The 20,609-nt window shown below is 37.2% G+C and overlaps 1 protein-coding gene across 13 annotated transcripts in view; it reads left to right on the top strand.

The window, feature by feature from the left end:
* The window catches only part of LOC124114498 (calponin homology domain-containing protein DDB_G0272472-like), an 88,203-nt gene that overhangs the window by 61,499 nt on the left and 6,095 nt on the right, over nucleotides 1–20,609 (top strand). For 3 of the 13 annotated variants that reach the window (XM_046475091.2, XM_046475102.2, XM_046475098.2), the window contains exons 5-15: nucleotides 273–301; nucleotides 1,484–1,527; nucleotides 1,890–1,925; nucleotides 3,100–3,135; nucleotides 6,330–6,453; nucleotides 7,358–7,423; nucleotides 8,867–9,026; nucleotides 10,276–10,328; nucleotides 14,978–15,037; nucleotides 17,604–17,650; nucleotides 19,611–19,660. In XM_046475091.2, the coding sequence (XP_046331047.1) occupies nucleotides 273–301; nucleotides 1,484–1,527; nucleotides 1,890–1,925; nucleotides 3,100–3,135; nucleotides 6,330–6,453; nucleotides 7,358–7,423; nucleotides 8,867–9,026; nucleotides 10,276–10,328; nucleotides 14,978–15,037; nucleotides 17,604–17,650; nucleotides 19,611–19,660 (705 nt within the window). Of the gene's footprint in view, nucleotides 1–272; nucleotides 302–1,483; nucleotides 1,528–1,889; nucleotides 1,926–3,099; nucleotides 3,136–6,329; nucleotides 6,454–7,357; nucleotides 7,424–8,866; nucleotides 9,027–10,275; nucleotides 10,329–12,512; nucleotides 12,543–13,212; nucleotides 13,252–14,977; nucleotides 15,038–17,603; nucleotides 17,651–19,610; nucleotides 19,661–20,609 lie in introns of all 13 variants that reach the window. The other 10 variants (XR_006857861.2, XM_046475092.2, XR_006857862.2 and 7 more) reach the window with 10 other exon arrangements.

Raw genomic sequence — 20,609 nt, 5'->3', positions numbered from 1 at the left:
CAGTCGGTAAATAATCGAAGCTGGACCAGATGATTAATATCATGAGCATCGATCCACGCAATTGGGATTGATGACATGCATCAACCAAGTCAGCGAGCCTGACCACCCGATCCCGTAAGTCGCCTTTTACGACATGCATAGTCGCCTTTTACGGCAAGCATGGGTTGCTGAAGACCTATTCTACCCCGGATCTTCACGGGTAGAAACTTTTGTGATAACATAATGATTGTTGTAGCTCTGAGAACTAAACGGGAGACCTGTCTGTATTTCAGCACCAGTCACAGAGGAGATATACGATGACGTAAGTTTTATTATTACTATTTGATATCATTATCCTGTTAAATACTTTCCAAGAACTAATTATTGAGAAGGAAAACGTCAATATGTGAGACTAGAAATTGCTTTAAAATACAGTTTCTACAATGTAATGATGCTTTTGTTAACATAACTGATATCTGGATGTTTGAATTCTTTTATTTGTTGAGTCTCAGTAAATTACCTCTGGGAGACTTATTCATGTCATTCTCCAGAAGTAGGATGTATACATGATGTAGTCCGCCATCCCAGAGTCTGAGGGGCAATAGTGCCCCTTCATATTCGGCACTGCAATTTGCTGTACAGAGACCTGTGATTGTGGGTTGGAATGCCAGATTCACCCTGGTTGTGTTTCTGTTTGTGGTAAATGTCTAGGGCCTTCATCACTGCAAGCTTTTCTCTGCTGCCAGTCCATGAAATGACTCAGTCACTCACTCGAGCACTCACTCACGTGATCAATCACTCAACTCGATCACTCACATGATCAATCACTCACTCACTAACTTAACTCACTCACTCACGTGATCAATCACTCAACACGATCACTCACTCACGTGATCACTGACTCACTAAACTTGATCACTCACTCACTCGAGCACTCACTCACTCGAGCACTCACTCACACACACACTCACTAAACTTGATCACTCACTTGATCACTCACTCACTCACTCAACTCAAGCACTCACTCACACACACTCACTAAACTCGATCACTCACTCACTCACACACACTCACTAAACTCGATCACTCACTCACTTCATCACTCACGTGATCAATCATGTGATCATTCACTCAGCTCACTCACTCACTCACTCACTTAACTCGATCACTCCCTCACTTCATCACTCATTCACTCATGTGATCAATCACGTGATCATTCACTAAACTCGATCACTCCCTCACTTCATCACTCATTCACTCATGTGATCAATCACGTGATCATTCACTAAACTCGATCACTCCCTCACTTCATCACTTCATCACTCATGTGATCAATCACGTGATCATTCACTAAACTCGATCACTCCCTCACTTCATCACTCATGTGATCAATCACGTGATCAATCGCTCCACTCGATCACTCACTCACTAACACATGAAGATGCAGCATGTTTCTATCCTGCTCCTCGTACAATATAACAATGGACTTTCTTTGTTTCTATAGGCAGAGCAAGATGAGCTGTACGAGCCACTCCCAGAAGATGAAGAGTGAGTCATTTATTCAAGTATTGCTAAAGCATAGCGAGCGAGCGAGTGAGCGAGAGAGAGAGAATGAGTGAGTGAGTGAGTATGGTTTTATGCCACTTAAAGCAATATTCCAGCAATATCACAGCAGGCGACACCAGAAATTGGCTTCACACATTGTACCCATGTGGGGAATCGACCCTGGGTCTTCGGAGTGACGAGCGAACGCTTTAACCACTCAGCTACCCGACCGCACCTATGCTGTAGTGTGTTGGGTCTCTGTATTTAGAACGAGACTTTATATAATCTCACCCAGACTGAAGACCCATGTGAGCTGATGGTATAAGTCACCATCAAAATAACTTATTTATCCCTTTTTTTTGTAGAATTCAAAAACCTGAGGTGGTGATTCCAACAAAGAAGTAATCAGTTTGTTTTGTTGTGTTATTGGAGGATTTGCACAGACTTCCTACCTCTCATGCTTAGAATCTGATAAAATAAACCTTGGAAAGTACAAGATTAATGAGGATCTGTATATTATGTTCACATTTCATCTAAACATGTCAGAGGTGATTTCACATTTCACAGAAAGTCAAGAATGCACATCACCAACTCGCATCAGAAAGCCGAATGCACCTATGCAGCTTGACCTTGACATTTAGAAATGTTTGATAAAGTAACAGTATCATTAACAGTAAAATCTTGTTAACTCAAGGTCATGGGGCACTGAAAACAATGTCTGTCTGTAGTTGAGTGTCGATATTTGAACATAGTGTTGATAATCATTTTGCCATGACCATAATTCGAATATTGATAAAGAATAGACAAATTAAGTTTATATATATATTTGTACAGTAGAACACGGATATAACGGACGATAGAGCGAACAAACGGATACAACGAACTGTTTAAAATCAACACAATCAGTGGTGACGGATCAACCTTGTTATACTTAAATGAATGTTATTAAATGTTATCAATTGAATGCTATGAAGTGATCACTGCTAATACAAGTCAATGCTGCAGTTACGTGAATTGTGTTTCGTTTAATCCAAGATGGCGGACATTTCCGGGCGAAAACGTCTATAACGAACAGCGGATATAACGAACTGATTTCTCCGGTCCCTTGTAGTTTGTTATATCCATGTTCTACTGTATATATACAAATCTGAGATCTGTTGTACTATTGCCATGGTGATCAGCTGCCCCATTTGGGCAGAATTAATAAGAGATGTTTCTAAAGAAAATGTTAACAAAAGTTTTATAATCTCAGCGACACTTGAATATTTACCAAGTGCTGTAGTGAGTGAGTGAGTGAGTATGGTTTTACACCACTTTAAACAATATTCCAGCAATATCACAGCAGGGGACACCAGAAATTGGCTTCACACATTGTACCCATGTGGGGAATCGACCCTGGGTCTTTGGCGTGACGAACGAATGCTTTAACCACTTGGCTACCCCACTGCACCAATGCTGTAGTGTGTTGGGTATTTAGAACGAGACTTTATATAATCTCACCCAGACTGGACACCCATGTGAGCTGATGGTATAAGTCACCATTAAAATAACTTATTTATCCCTTTTTTTTTGTAGAATTCAAAAACCTGAGGTGGTGATTCCCAAAAAGAAGTAATCAGTTTGTTTTGTTGTGTTATTGGAGGATTTGCACAGACTTCCTACCTCTCATGCTTAGAATCTGATAAAATAAACCTTGGAAAGTACAAGATTAATGAGGATCTGTATATTATGTTCACATTTCATCTAAACATGTCAGAGGTGATTTCACATTTCACAGAAAGTCAAGAATGCACATCACCAACTCGCATCAGAAAGCCTTATGCACCTATGCAGCTTGACCTTGAGATTTAGAAATGTTTGATAAAGTAACAGTATCATTAACAGTAAAATCTTGTTAACTCAAGGTCATGGGGCACTGAAAACAATGTCTGTCTGTAGTTGAGTGTCGATATTTAAACATAGTGTTGATAATCATTTTGCCATGACCATAATTCAAGTATTGATAAAGCATAGACAAATTAAGTATATATATATATATGTACAGTAGAACACGGATATAACGGACGATAGAGCGAACAAACGGATACAACGAACTGTTTAAAATCAACACAATCAGCGGTGACGGATCAACCTTGTTATACTTAAATGAATGTTATTAAATGTTATCAATTGAATGCTATGAAGTGATCACTGCTAATACAAGTCAATGCTGCAGTTACGTGTATTGTGTTTTGTTTAATCCAAGATTGCGGACATTTCCGGGCAAAAACGTCTATAACGAACAGCGGATATAACGAACTGATTTCTCCGGTCCCTTGTAGTTTGTTATATCCATGTTTTACTGTATATATACAAATTTGAGATCTGTTGTACTATTGCCATGGTGATCAGGTGCCCCATTTGGGCAGAATTAATAAGAGATGTTTCTAAAGAAAATGTTAACAAAAGTTTTATAATCTCAGCAACACTTGAATATTTACCAAGTGCTGTAGTGAGTGAGTGAGTGAGTGAGTGAGTATGGTTTTACACCACTTTAAACAATATTCCAGCAATATCACAGCAGGGGACACCAGAAATTGGCTTCACACATTGTACCCATGTGGTGAATCGACCCTGGGTCTTTGGCGTGACGAGCGAACGCTTTAACCACTTGGCTACCCCACTGCACCAATGCTGTAGTGTGTTGGGTATTTAGAACGAGACTTTATATAATCTCACCCAGACTGGACACCCATGTGAGCTGATGGTATAAGTCACCATTAAAATAACTTATTTATCCCTTTTTTTTGTAGAATTCAAAAACCTGAGGTGGTGATTCCCAAAAAGAAGTAATCAGTTTGTTTTGTTGTGTTATTGGAGGATTTGCACAGACTTCCTACCTCTCATGCTTAGAATCTGATAAAATAAACCTTGGAAAGTACAAGATTAATGAGGATCTGTATATTATGTTCACATTTCATCTAAACATGTCAGAGGTGATTTCACATTTCACAGAAAGTCAAGAATGCACATCACCAACTCGCATCAGAAAGCCAAATGCACCTATGCAGCTTGACCTTGAGATTTAGAAATGTTTGATGAAATAACAGTATCATTAACAGTAAAATCTTGTTAACTCTGGGTCATGGGGCCGATAAAAACATCTGTCTGTAGTTGAGTGTCGATATTAGAACATAATGCCATTAATGACAAAGTAGATAACAACATCTTTTTTTAACTCTAATGGCTACGTTTCAGTAGAGATCCTTATACCGTTGTCAAGCCTTTAATGATTCGGCCATGACCATTATTTTACAGATATAACCAATAATGCTCCTAAATTCAAGAGGTTTAATATTGTTTTGCAATCTCATTAAAATTAGATCTTAGTTCTCGCTGCCACTGAGCAAAGATCTGAGGACATCCCATTACGAGTCACGTCACACCGACCTTTCGCGAACTCTGACCGACCAATGGAATGACTGACAAGAAGTCGACATAGCATTAGGCAGCTTTCTCGTACTTTACGGCAATAATTTCAAATTGGCGACTACGCTTCGAAACATATTTTGATAAATTCTCGCTTAAAAATGTGAAAACTGAACAAAAGAATATTCCCGAATGGCTAATATATGGTCTAGTTGTATAGATTCAGTCGTTAAGCCCGTAACTATCGTTTGGAATACTCCATTTTAAAGTTTTCGAGGCTGCATGATTAGAAATCACATTCCGACTGTCACTTTCATGATCTAGTAAGCAACGCTCTGATTGGTTGGATGAAAGATCGTTCTGACGTGACCTCTAATGGGATGTCCTCAGATCTTTGTTTAGCCGTCGCGAGAACTAAGATCTGATTTTAATGAGATTGTATTGTAATGATTACCATAAGCTACATGTTTTCCAACCTATATTTGCTGACGTTACACACCCAGGAAGCAATGGTTACATCTCTGCATATCGACATGCTCTGCTTCACCCCTGTCTCCGTACCACTGCCGATGTTACAGGGGCCTACTCAGATCCATAAGGGGTAGCAGGGGAGAAAGGGTTAATGATATGAAATATTCTTTGGCAATAATTTTGTGAATTTATCATCGGCATATAGGAATAGGTGCTGTCCTTCCATCAGCAGAACTCCAAGACCATGAGAGAAATCTTGACCAAACTTAGCACATAGATAGGTCTACTGGTAAATTGGTGCCTTTTGATTTTTCATGGCAACGACTTTAACTTAGACTGAAAATGGCAGTAGTGCTCCTTTCCCGAACTATCTTAAAAAACGTACAATATTTCTCACCAAACTTGGCACATAGACAGGTCTACTTGTAAACTGGTGCCTTTTGATAGTTTGGGATTTTTGAAAATTTATTTCTCGGGTTTCCATAGCAACGACTTTGATTTAGACTGAAAATGACAGAAGTGCTCGTTTCCGGAGCAGATCTTGACAACCGTACAATATTTCTTGCCTTGGACATGTCATATTGGTGGGGGATATGAGTATTTCATGCTTGTTACAGATGTTTTTCTGTTTCACCTATTGTTTCAGCTTATATATTTATCATACACATTTCGCTGTTACAGCTCACTGCAAAGTTCACCATAGCAATCTTATATTTTGATTGTCTTTTTAACAATTCACTGAAAAACATAAGTCATTGCTTATTCTACTATGAATTTGGAAAATACTCGATTTTGATTGGTCAATCAGAGGTATCAAATCACAATAAACCCCCTCTGATTGAAACAGCCGAATTGATGGCTGCCTCACCACATGACATTGTGTGTAAGATTGATTCACCTTCTCTCCATTCTGACCTTATCTTCAGGTTGGAGATCAGCGCTCAAGAAGACAAGAAGGAACTAGAGAGGAAAGCTAAGGAAGCTGCAGAAAAGAAAAAGAAAGAAGACAAAGAAAGAAAAGAGAGGGAAAAGAAAGAGAAGGCAGAACAAGTAAGTGTTTTTTCTTGAAGCAATGTGGTAAATTGTCGTGAAGTAGATTTATTTCAGTTGGGTGCAAAACTCTAATTTGTAGATATTTTGCCTAATATATTGATCGACTTCAAGGTGAAAGAGAAGGAATGATAGACATTCTCAGAGGCTGATACTTGGCCCCAAGTCTGCAGCAACTTTTTGGTAGAATTCATAGATTGGAGTGACAGGTATCACAGTGTAGGAATTCAGTGTTAAATATTGAAGATAAAAAATTCCTGTTTTTTTAAAAGAACATTATAACTCCCGACAAAGTTTTGACAAAGAGTGAGTGAGTGTGGTTTTACGCCACTTTTAGCAATACAATGTATTTGGACATGCTATGGGGGACACCAGAAATGGGCTTCAGGCATTGTACCAATGTGCGGAATCGAACCTGGGTCTTCAGTGTGATGAGTGAACACTTTAACCACTAGGCTACCCAACTGCTCCTTTGACAAAGAAGAGAAGTGGTAATGAAAGAATGGTTAATCACATCAGCCTTGTGGTTGGGAATAAAATTTGGTAAATTAACTAAAGGGCATCATTGAGCATTACCGAAAGGCTTTCAGATCCAAAGTATCACATGACATAAATAGATCACAATGGAATTGATAATTTCATAACTAAAGGGCATCATTGAGCATTACCGAAAGGCTTTCAGACCCAAAGTATCACAGGACATAAATAGATCACAATGGAATTGATAATTTCATAACTAAAGGGCATCATTGAGCATTACCGAAAGGCTTTCAGACCCAAAGTATCACATGACATAAACCGATGACAATGGAATTCACCACTGAAAGACATCTGTCTGTTTACAAATATTGGCGCTTTTGTGTGTGCTGTTTTGGTGTAAGCTTATGTTCTGTTTTGTTTCCAGGCAAAACTTGAGAAAGAGCGAAAGGAAAAGGAGAAGAAGGAGAAGGAATTGAGGAAGAAGTTCAAGGTATACAGGAACATTTTCTTCCAAGTCAAGACCACCTCCATGGGCTGGAGAGTGGAAGGTCTGGGGTTCAATCCCCGGCCACATCATACCAAAAGATGTTAAGGGATGGTACTTGTTACCATGCCTGGCGCTCAGCATTAAGGAGCTAAAACTAGGACTTGGAGTATACTGTGTCTGAGTGGGGTATTCATTTTATACTGCGGCATGGTATCTCAGTGGGCTAGCACTATAAAATTGCCATGTCCGGACTAGTACAAGCAACCACACACACACATATACACATCACACACACATGCATGCACGTCGCTATATAAGTGTAATAATTTTGGACGCGACATTAAACCCCATTTCACCTCACCTCACCTGAAAAGTCAAACATGGACTTGCAATGTTTTGTAATATTGTGGATTTTGAGTTTATGATCAAGTCAGCATATGCAGACAGTTATTGTCTTTAGTACATGTAACAGATTAGTCACATGATTGATGAAGCACTTTTCACTGCCAACTAATGCTTTAGTACCAAGATGGCATGGGTGGCCCAGTGAGCAAAGGTCCTCTGATTTGTTGTGCAGTTATGTTCTTTATTGATGCCAGGATCTGCTGAGGGTTGGTTTGAATGCTGCTAATAATAATAATAATAATAATGATAACAACAACAACAATGCTTGTATTTATATAGCGCATAAAGAGCACAAAACTTTGTGTTCAGTGCGCTTAGCATTGATAGTGTTTGTTAAAACTGTGGGTTTTGAGGTGGGCTTTAAGAGCAGGGATTGAAGGAGATAATGTCACATTATCTGAAAGAGAGTTCCATAGAATCTCTGCGAAATAGAAGGTTTATTCGCCAAAAGTGGATGTTCTGATTTACGAATAGAAAATAGTTTCTGTTGTTGAGATAGGGGAGTTCTCCGTGGAGAGTCGAGTGGTAAGAGTTCAGTGAGATATATGGGGGTAAAGTTGTTGAAACATTTGTATGCATTGAGAATGATCTTGTATTCAATGCGAGCTTCAACAGGCAGCCAATGGAGTTCTCTCAGTGTGGGAGTGATGTGATTGACTTGAGCTGTGCCGCAAACGATTCTTGGTGCCGAATTCGATATATCTTCAGTATTGTTTGAAACTGTGTAAAACTCTTGCCAATATTCCTACACCATCATGCACCCCTGATAATTCGAGTAAAATTAGTCTTCAGCAACCCATATTTTGATGTGAGAGGCGACTAACGAGATCGCGTACTTGGCTGATGCCTGTCATCATTTCCTGATTTGTTAGATTCATTTGTTAGGTCCAGACACAAATATTTAAAGACTGCCATCAAATAGCAGGAATATAGCTGCGTGTGGGGTTCCACAAGAAACAAGCAACAACAAAAACAAAACACCTCAATGTGGTAAAAGAGTATGTCTGAAATGTGAAATTAACTTTCTTTTCTTTAATTCAGCTGACTGGAGATGAAAAGAAATCCGCTGAGGGAGTAGTGAGATCAAAGGCTAAGGGCGGGAAGACCGAGCTGGCAGTGGAGACCGGTGAGATTCTGGATATCATCCGGATGACCGAAAACCCAGCCGGGAAGTGGCTGGTTATGAACAGAGAAGGAACATGTAAGAGTTATCTCCCTTATCAATGAAAGTTTTTCAAGCTCCTCAAGTGAAATATATATTTGTGTGTATGTCTTTGGGAATGTCATTTATAGATAATTGGGATGTTATCTTTCCCAGATGAATAATGTTTTATTTATTTAATCAGATTTGTTTGAGATTAGAGACCAACGGAGAAGCATCATTGTGAATATACTAATTACATGTTAGTTGAAATGAAATAGAAATTCAAATTAACAAGCAGAATATTTTAGCTTGGGGAAGAGTATTCGGCGTCACGACAGTCATCATTTGTTTGTAAACATGGCAGTCTGTCAGTTGTGAGTTCAACTCCATGCAGGGTTGTAGGCCGCCTAGCACAGTGGGGAGCTGTGACTGGTGGGTGGGTTCAGATCCTAGGTTCAGCTTTCTTTGTTTCTGGGTTTGTCAGCGCCATGCCGGTGCTTCTCGGTAACGTCTAAGACTTGCATCAGTTCAGACTTTCCCACATCAAGCTGAAGCGCCGTGATTTACCGTATTCGACATAATAAGCACCCAGGGCGCTCTCAAAATTTGAAATAGGGGGCTCTTATTAGAATATTGTTTTGGTGAAAAACAACAGAGTTGAAAGAACGTAAATTTCATGGTTTATGCTGACACCCTGAAATGTTTATATACGACAGATATATTTTTCCAGAATTTAATTTCCTATGATTAAGGATGCATATAACACACGTATTATACACGAATAAATAAGTCTTGTGTACATTGATCAATCGGAAGATTAATTGGGATTGTTCACCAGCCAATATATTATCAAATATCTCCATGGGCGCTTATTAGAGCGGGGGGCTTATTATGTCGAATACGGTAACTGCAGTATTGACCAAAGAGGCATTAAAGCAAAGTCCTTCACTTCTCATGAAGTCTCCAACATTAATGAATTTGACTTTGTGTAGGTTGGTGTTGACACTGCAGGTTCCACTGTACTCTCTACTTCTGTCAATTTATTGTTAGACCTGTGAACATTCCGGGGTAGAATAGGTCTCCAGCAACCCATACTTGCCGTAAAAGGCGACTATGCTTGTTGTAAAAGGCAACTAACGGGATTGGATCGATTGCTCATGATGTCAATCACTGGATTGTCTGGTCCAGACTCGATTATTTACAGACCGCGGTCATATAGCTGGAATACTGCTGAGTGCGGCTTTAAACAACAAACAAACAAACAAACAATTTATTGTTAAATAATATTGACAATGCTATTTTCCAGATGGCTATGTAGAATCAAAGAACATCGACATTGAAGAAACCGCGATTAAAAAGGTATGTTATATATCCAAAACATATGGCCAAAATTTTACAATTCTAAAAAACAATGTGGACAATTTGATTTGGTAAATAAAACAATTATTTTTTCCCCTGGCATCAACCAATATATTGAATGTATCAAAAAGTATTAAAATGTGAATTTAATTGTGACATGACCTAACATAATACAGCTTACTTCTGCCAGATATATGTTAGGAGTCCAACTACAGTAAACTATGGTTATAACGAACACAAAGGGACCACTAATTTAAGTTTGTTATAACAGTAATTCGTTATGAAAGTATATACAGCATATATAAAGCAATTGGCCGAGAATAAAAAAACCCCAGTTTGTTATATCCGTCACTTCGTTGTAAGTGTGTTCGTTATAAACGTCTTTTACTGTATATACTAGGGCTGCAACAATTACACTATGAGGCGAATACGATTCGTATCATGAATATAGGGCAACGAATACAAATATTTATTCACGAATACAATAACAAGTCAGCAGTTGACGTATTATTTATGATATTTAGTGAAACTATATCAAAATAATATTTTTGACATGGTTTGTTAATTATCAATATGTGTTATACAGTTATATACTGCAATTATCCAGGTACTAGTATCTGCTCAAATGCAACAATAACCAGTGATTACAATACTGTAAAATTAAATATAAAAGATTGTTGTCTTTGAAGAAATCTATGCATATTATATGTTCTTATGGCTATTTTAAGGGTCAGGGTATGTAGATGCACATGACTGCATATTCATAAATATTTGATTCTAGTGACCCCGAAAAATTAATTCAATTCACGAATGGATACGGTTCGATTTACTGAATACGCAAGAGAATCGTAACAGCCCTAGTATATACACCGTGGTAATTCTGTTCTCCAGCTTTGAATTAACATGCTACTTGAATAATTCCACTTTAGCTGTGGTTATCCCTGTAGGGAATTGTGTTCCTATTGAATGACATGAACACATATCTTTACGGGAGAATCTTGTAGGAGAACACATAACAGTTAAAAACCATTGAGTGCAACTAACAAGTGATATAGAAGTAGAGGCTATATTAATTTCAACCAGCTAGAATACATTAGGGCAACTTACAACTTTACCAATGACAACTCCTGTTTAAGTGCATTAGGAACATTTCACCATTTTCAGCAGGCTGTGATGATGTATTGAAATGTTGATAATGCAATAAGGCTTCAAAAGATAAAAGAATTGGTTCTCAAGACACTTTTGAAAATATGGTTTGGGTGGGCGCTGGTTTTTTTTTTTGCTTGTTCAAACTAGTATGTAACCAAATACTGTCAATCTTGAAATTAACGCGAGCGTGAATTAAATGCAAGTGGTCTTTGCTCGCATTATTAAACATCGCATTTATATCAACAATAAGACATTTTGGATAGCAGAAATACCAACTTAGACATACGCTGAAAACAAACAGCTACGTATTCCACATCATTGTTCATTGAGCAGCACTTGTAACAAGTACATGTACAATGTCATTCAAACACTAATTACATTCTGTGAATTGTCACTGCTGGGGTCAAGACAAGAGTTCTACTCACTTATGTCTACTCTACTCAGCGCTAATAAGCAGTGCTATTTGGTGTGTGATTGAATTATCGTAATGTTGGATTAAGGTGAGGATTCTCCTGTAAACCTGACAGAGGACATTTTCTTTAGATATGAATCCTTTGATGCTTGAGAGGAGGGGGTGTCGCATTCATATTGAGACGCATTTTTGGCAAGGGACCAGCGGTCACATTCTTTTGGAGACACATTAATTTCACGATTTACAGTAAACGGTTTCAGTACCATCAACCTGGGAAAAGGCCTCCCTTTATAAACAAGTATACAAACTCCTATTGCCGCCATGACCATAACACAAAGGGAAGGGAAGTAACTGCGTGCTATATTGGATCGCATTAAGTTTAAGTATTAGGATTTATTTATTTTTAAAAAATGGAAATTATAAAACAAAACGGCAGACTTTATGATGATGGCGTGCCTGAGAACCAAAACTATTATTTTTTTTAGCCTAAACCAGAAGTTTTTATCCATGAAGTTGTACGTTTTCTAGTTTACTCCCCAACTTCTAGAATGCCAATCAGACAGTTAGAATGTCACTATGTACTTGGCCTTGTGTATGCTATTAATACGTCTTGCTGTATTCAGCAATCGCAGGAACTAGCCAGTAAATTGAAGGTATTATGTTCATTTTTCACTTTTTCACAGCTTTTTATAAATTTGCACCACATCAGTGTTTATTTCTGAGTCAGTTGTATGCAATGTTGTGAAATGTTTTAATGTTTTTCTACACAATTTGGTATGCAATGTTTATGCTTTGTTTAAATATTGCTTACTTTTTTCCACATTCACTGTGTAATTGATTACACATGCTCCACACTGCAAGGTAATCGTCATTAAAAAAAACATGAAAAGTGTACATGTATTTCATGGTTGAACATCGTGAGAGAATATGTTGTTGATGTTCTAAATCACGAGTGTTTTGGTGTTAACAATTTAACTAAAAAATGGACCTACGAAGAAAAAGTCAATTAAATGTTTAAACTTACCAAGGATGTTGAAGAAAACTTATCTGAGAATAATAATACTGTATATCGCCGTCTATAAAGCGATGCCACATACATGTATAAGGCGACCCCCTGTACCAGCCTTCAAAATGGAGGCTAATTTATGTACCTCTCTATAATGCGAATTTGCATACACAATCCCTACATTTGCAATAACAATGGAAAATCGGAAATTGTATGGACGCTACACGGAGTTAAACAACAAAGTAAAGATAAAGAGAAGGCAGTAGAATAAGCTATGTGTTGATGCCATGCTGATACGAGAGAATGTCTGTACACAGGCCCATCTGACAGAGAGATTGTGACAAAACTATATGAAGGTAGTATTCTTGAGCTGGTGTGAAAGCTACATCTGCTGCGGTTGACATTGCACTCCCCTGCAATACACAACCCTTGCCATATACTGCATATACCATCAGATTCATCTACTGCTTCCTCCTATTCTGCTATACCAAAGACCATCCTCGATTATTCAGGGGGTTTTATCTCCATACCATCTGCCAGCAAAGCCTTGTTTTGAACACAGTTGAACACTAAGTATAGCATCTTCCCGAGGCAAGAGAGTTAACTGACTATAATAGCCCAGTTCCCAACCTTGCTGAAATAGGCTGGCATTTCGTGGCTCGTGGCCCTAGTGGCAACTATGAGTTATGTCCCTTCTATGTCCCTCCTTTTGACCAATCAGATTCTTCAAACAGAATGGCAGCTCCCAGTCCAGACGATCTAATCAATAATCAAGTAAAACAGGTCTTACTTCGTGAAGGACATCAAATCACTTGAGCACCTTGATTTAAGACATGAAAACATCTGTCGATGCCCAGTTGACAGTTAACATGCTCTGCAAATCCTGCGATCGACTAAAATCTGCATGGCAGTCGCCATGTTGTTTATGAACCCAATGTCGATTTTGTTCCACGATTTTGATTGGGTTATGCATAGACTTGTTAGTCAAGCCTAAATATAACTCCATAATTCCCGCCTAGTTTGGCAAGGGTGGAAACTGGATCTTTAAAGTCAGTTAATTCCCTTAGTAGATTAAGTATATCCAACAGAATCAAGTTCGTCTTGAAGTTGGAAGTAGGAGTGATGAAGGTGTTGACATCACTTCGGAAACAAGCTTTGGTGGCAAATGGATCGGTCACCCGGTTGGAAGTATTTACATAATATGGCGATATAACTCTCTGGATAATTGAGGCTGGAATACCATATGTTGTACATTGTACATATGTTGTACATTGTAGGTTAACGCATATAAAGGTTACCTGTAGTTCAAACAATGTTTCAGGTTTCGCATAGTGTATGTTTTAATAAGGCAATACCTAACTACTTTTCTAGTTTGTGCTTTAAATGTCACAAAACTAATTTTTGAAGAATACAAGATTCTGTGTTTGATGGAAAATACATGAATGCTTATTTGGACATTTGTTTTTTTGCAAAACATGAACCTAAATAAACCATACGTAGAAGACAGTAAATGTTTGCATCCAGTATTTTGGCATGTGGATAATCCATAAAACAATTTTAAAACTGATTTATCTTAAGGCTTGACAAATATATGATATATAAATTATGGCATTGGACAGCTTTGTGAAACATGATCAAATAGAATTTTTACTTTCTGAAATGATTAAACAAAACACAGTTGGTTTCTTCAATAAGGTGTTGACAAGGTTGACTATTAGTCCTATATTTGTTAATATTCTACTCATAAAAGTAGAAACATCTGTGATATGAAATAATAATTCCACTCGTCAAGTATCGATTCCTTGTTTGTTCCTAGTTTAAGAATTTGTAAAAATAAGTTATCAGAAAAAGAAAAAGTTTGCAAGCTGAGTATGAGACCAAACTTATTGATGGTAAAAGAAACATCTTAAAACATTAAAACATAATGACATCTCCTTCTCCATAAATCATCCTGTGGTCTCACGTTTGCATCACACTTCTTGATGCCCAGGTCAAAGAGCAGAGTTATCTAGTTTCTGTATCTTTCAAATTACTAGATATTCACAGACTTTAATTATGACTACTTTTGTTCATGCCCACCAGGCAATGATTGAGTACATAATTCGGATTCGACCTCAAGACTACTACCAGTACCGAGAAACTGTAATTATCTCCCCTGTTTTTGTATGGAGTGGTCAAAATCGTTCTTTTTCAATTAACATGCTCCTAATTTGAGGTTTTGTATTTGTTCGGTAGATTGTTACTTTTGTTGATTGGTTTATGGAATATTTAAAAAAATGAAAATCTGGCATGTTTAGGGCCTTTTATTTTTTTTTGGTTGGTTTACAAAGAAATTGGCCTAAAATTCCATGTAGGTGGTTGAAAATAAAATATAATTATTTTCAACTTCCATATTAATACTACTATAAGGGACCAGTCATTTTTTACAAGGGAGGGGTGGGTCCGAGTTTTTTGATGCACCCCTAATGCTTGTCATATTTTTGGATGACCCTCCTAAAAAGACAAAATGTAAAAGCACTTTTCATCATTGAATGACAATGATTGTTATTTTTGTTAGAATAAAGATTTTTATACGTATTATTCACCATTTCTTACGAACAGCAGTGATAAAATCCTGTGGTTTTTATTTTTCCTAATTGTAAAACAGATTCAAAGAAAAACAAGGTGACAAAAGTAGTTTGTTTTTTTCTTTCTAATTTTAGTTATTATTATCTGTCGGTCTTGTAAACCAACTTGTAAAAACTGTATAAGGCCTAGTGACAGTTCTCCGACATACCCACCCACTCCCATTGCATGTCTGATTAACTGGTGCACTGGTTTCCTTTAGAAATAGTCCAGCATTTTATCATTATGTTTTTGATTTAATGTGTTTTATTCTCAAACTTGCACTCCTGAAAGGCTGAAAAGGAACAACTGGTTCTGGGTCAGTGACTTGACAGATTGGTTTCGGTGGACAGACTGTATTAGAGTTAAGAAGTGGTGTAAGAATTTTCAAAAAACCAAATTGCTTCTATGTCCTATAAGGAATCATGTGTGCTTAAGACTGTGTCAAATTGTGTCGGCCTGAGTAAGTATTGTCTTTACACCGCTTTTAGCAATATTTTAGCCATATCAAGGGAGGCGACACCACATTTGGGTTCAAGCACTGTACCTGTGTGGGTATTTGACCTGGATTTCTCTGTGATGAGGCAAATCTTTATCCACTGGACAATGCTATTAATGAGGACCAAAGTGATTTTCTGATATTTTGGTTAAAATGGTACCCCAGCCCGAACCCCAATACCAACCCCAACCCATACCAACCCCAACCCCAACCCCAACCCCAACCCCAACCCCAACCCCAACCCTTCATGTTCATTAAATTATTCTCAGGGTATTATATCTTTTTATATGCCAAATTTGGTATAATTGATTTCATATATGAAATTTATGTATTTGTATTTGTAAGTATTTGTATTTCTTCAGAATCTAAACTCTTTTACACTATTTATGTATTTTACGAGTATATGTTTATACCTTTCTTGTGACAGTATTCACAGTGGTTTGGTTCCACCATAAACATTTAGATGACAACATATTTCCATTTGATACAGTTAAATCTTGTTAATTGTTTTTTCATCAGAATTGTAAGACTAGAATTGATAAAATAAGATTGTGGTTGATCATCATCAGAGGAGGGGTCTCTGGAGAGCCTTCCTTGCAGTGTCTTCTGAGGAAATAAATAACGTGATAAATATCATATTACCATATTCGACGTAATAAGTGCCTGGGGCTCTCTCAAAAATAGGAATAGGGGGCTCTTATTAGAATATAATTTTGGTGAGAGAAAAAACAGAGTTGATAGATTGTAAATTTCGTAGTTTATGCTGACAGTCTGAAGTGATACAAAAGAAAAGTATGAGTATCATACACGAGAGATATATTTTCCAGAATTTAATTGCCCATAATTAAGGGTGCATATAACAAACGAGTGCGCATTATACACGAATAAATAAGTCTTGTGTACATTGATCAATCGAAAGGGTGCTAATTGGGATTGTTCACTAGCCAATATATTAGCAAATATCGCCATGGGTGCTTATTAGAGCGGGGCGTTTATTACGTCGAATATGGTATGTAGATTATTAAAGATTACTTGTCATGTACATATCGCCTATATCATCTTTCAAATGATGCATGAACAAATTATGTATGTGTTATTATGTTTGATCAAAGGACTGTGAGAGTTTCTTGTTTTATTTTAGCATGTCCACATTCTTGACATGAGCGTTTTTTAAGTGTTGGTACTTTAATGTATTTTTCCTCATTCCTCCCTATGTGAGGTTTTTTCCATTTGGAGAAAACCAACTTAGCTTATATTTAATACTACAAACCAATAGTTAGTTTATGCTGGAATTGCTCGCAGTCAAGACAAAATTATTGCATGAAATTATTTTCAACATTTTTTAAAACATTAATTGAAAAAAAAATTAAAATTGGAAGTCAATTTCAACAGTCATCAGATATCAGTATCACAATAAGAACCTGACATGTGATATGTTGAAAATATTTGTTTGATTTAACGATAATTCTGTAACTAAAAATACAACAGTGTAGAAATTAGATTGTATATATCTCCTGCTTTAGCTGTTCTCTATCTTACCAATGTCATCACCTGTGCCATACTCCATTTCATAATCCATTTCATCGTTCGTTTCATCCTCCACAGGCGATGAAAGTAGTAGATACCCCCATTGCTATGGAGGGGGAATTTGGGTGAGTCGTCTATGCAGAATGTTGCATGGACACAAAGCATGCTGGGAAGGTCGTTGAGCGACCGGAACCGTTAGTCTCGTCACATTTAGTCCTGTTTTCGCTATGTTAAAGAAGGATTTCACCTTGTTTATTGTGAAAGTCAGCCATTTTGAAAAATGCATGAAATATGCTTGCATCATATTTTTGTCTTTTCTATTTGGTTTTTAAAAACTCTTTGAGATAATTGGATTAATATTTTCAATTATATTTTGTTTCTGAATGTGTCACACCCATTGACTAAGCAGACAAAATTTAAACTTTGATTAATAACACTGTTTGTTTACAGTAAGTTAAGAGCAGTGCCTGAGGGTGTGGCACATTGTTTGCTTGTCATTGCACAAAAAAGTCTTTGTTTGCATAAAATTATCTTTCGCCAAAAAAATATTTTTTGCAAAATGTCTCCAAACCTTTCTCTGGAATAAAAGAGTTCACTTGTGATGAATTCAATCCCAGCTTGATGCTGTGTCTATAGTCCTTGCCACTTGAAGTAGGATAACGAAATATCGTGATGATTAATTAATGAAGATAGCTGCATGTGTTCTAATACTTATACAGAGAAACAAACCATTCCGGCCATAAGGAATAAAACTTACAGTAATGACAAAATTTCCAAAGTATGCTTTTCAAGAAATTACCATTTTGCTAGCACTGAGGTTTGTTTCCGTGGTTACAATTCAGGTAAGGGTGGGCAGTCAGTGGTTTTGAGAGGCTATTTTTAGCAGGATGTGCAACATACATTCAAATTACCAGCACAAACTGAAAGTAAAAAAACATGCACAGGTAGTTCTTATGCGCAACTGAGTTAGATCACGCACTGTTAAATGTAACTTGCTCGCAGTCATCTGACTGCCGACCCTTACCCGTGTTGTGATCACGTGATCAAAACTCAATGATGATGTTTATGATCAAAATGGATATTTCTTGAAAAGTGCACTTTGCAATTTTTCTCATTACTGTATTTGACACATGCAGCTGTTTTTGTTAATTGGCAATCACAGTATTTCGTGACTCTATTTTAAATGGCAAGCTCTATAGTTGTACTTTAGCCAATTTTCACAATGCATGTGATGATCTTCTGCTCATTCATCCCATCATCTCATCCACAGATGCTTGCCTTGTTTGCTTAACACATACTCTGCTGTGCTTCGGTATAACTAACACCCATGTCACACCCATTGCCCACTGTTTGTGCGAGACTCTGTCATGTGAAGGGGACAGAGGGTCTTGATTGTGATTAGTCCCCCACTGATATATGAACCAGTGTTCTCAAACAAGTTGGAATATGTCAGCGTGCATGTTTCTCCTACCTTCACAATGCAGACAAGTCAGAAATGCATGTATTTTATTAAACGTGGAATATTAACATGCTACGGTTTCAAGTGAAACCAAAATTAAAACAATACTTCCCTAAAATTAGGGAAGCATTTTCTTTACTTTCATTTTCTTTAAGAATATATTTAAAAGTAAAAGTGAAGTGACAATTGAACTGAAACTGGTGTATTATAACAGTATTATCATCCAACTTTGTTATGGGTGGTTGAAGTTATTGTTTACAAACTGACTCCAAACAGCACAACCTGAAGGGATTCCTGCAGCCTTTCGGTGCAAGGTTTCTGGTTTTATAAATATGTAATTTTTAAAATTAAATTGAAACAATACATTTAGAAAGAGAAAACATATCTGCTTTATAAAATATAATATATTGATAAATATTTGATTTTTTCATAACGTTTATGGAAATGCACTGCAGCATGATATAAAAATGTTTATATGATATGAATTATTATTATCTTCTTGGAGCTATCAGAATTCTTTAAAAAACTGTAAAAAGGGATCCCTCCTATGTGCGATGGGGACAGTCCGTGTATGTCGTATATCCCTGTATATATCACAAGGTGATGGTGTCTGTTATCACTTATAGGCAGGAAGAAATGTATGAAGATTTGGATGAGTTTCAAGCGGAATCGGAAGGTTTGTGGTTACCATAGTTACTCCTAGCTAGAAGGGCCATGGCAAGCATGAACATGGGAACTGATGGTGAAGTGAGTCTTGAATCCCGTCATCTCAAAACCAACGGCAGAAATACGTTTCCCATTATTTTTTAACGTATTTCGTGAAATGAAGTATGGTTGATAGCACAGAAGTTATATTTTACACATCATCAGTACTTTAAGGTTTGTATACACTTAGTTCTTTGATCACCCGTGAACACACGCGGCTGCCTTGGGATGTAATTTTTTCTTTCTTTTTCTTTGTTGTTGAATGCCGCACTCAGCAATATTCCAGCTATATGACGGCGGTTGTAAATAATCGACTCTGAACCAGACAATCCAGTGATTGACATCATGAGCACCGATCCAAGCAATTGGAATACGATGACATGCATCAACCAAGACTGACTACCCAATCCCGTTAGTTGCCACTTACGACATGCATAGTCACCTTTTACGGCAAGCATAAATACATAGTATGTTACCATGGCAATAGTCCATATACATTTTCTACCTTGAGAAATGTAAAAAAAAACTGATTTAGTTTTAGAAAAAAGACCATGATGTAGTTTTTAATTTGTTCGTTCTGATTTGCATTCAAGATCATTTTGTTCCTTGCAGCCGAAACATGAGGTATTGCGCATACTCCATTATAAACAGGAGATTCACAGACCTCGTAGTTGGATTTAATCAATAATTGGTACCCCAATGTACCAAGTATAGACGTTTCACAAGCTGGGCTGCAGTAGATGAAGGGTGTGATGTGCAAAGATGATTTAAATCTGTATATAAGTTAAATTTTAATGAAAACTTATTACTCCCAAATCTATTTTATTGACATCTTTAATTTTGTTATGGTTTATGTTTTGATGGCAGACTGACGACTAAAGAGTATTATTTCACAGAATGAAAGTTGTGTTTTTAGCTGA

This window comes from Haliotis rufescens, unplaced genomic scaffold (genome assembly GCF_023055435.1).
Source record: "Haliotis rufescens isolate VD_foot unplaced genomic scaffold, xgHalRufe1.0.p SCAF_2, whole genome shotgun sequence".
NCBI classification, from domain to species: Eukaryota; Metazoa; Mollusca; class Gastropoda; order Lepetellida; family Haliotidae; genus Haliotis; species Haliotis rufescens.
The sequence above is the reverse complement of the archived record's forward strand: the minus strand, read 5'-3'. Positions and strand labels throughout refer to the sequence as shown.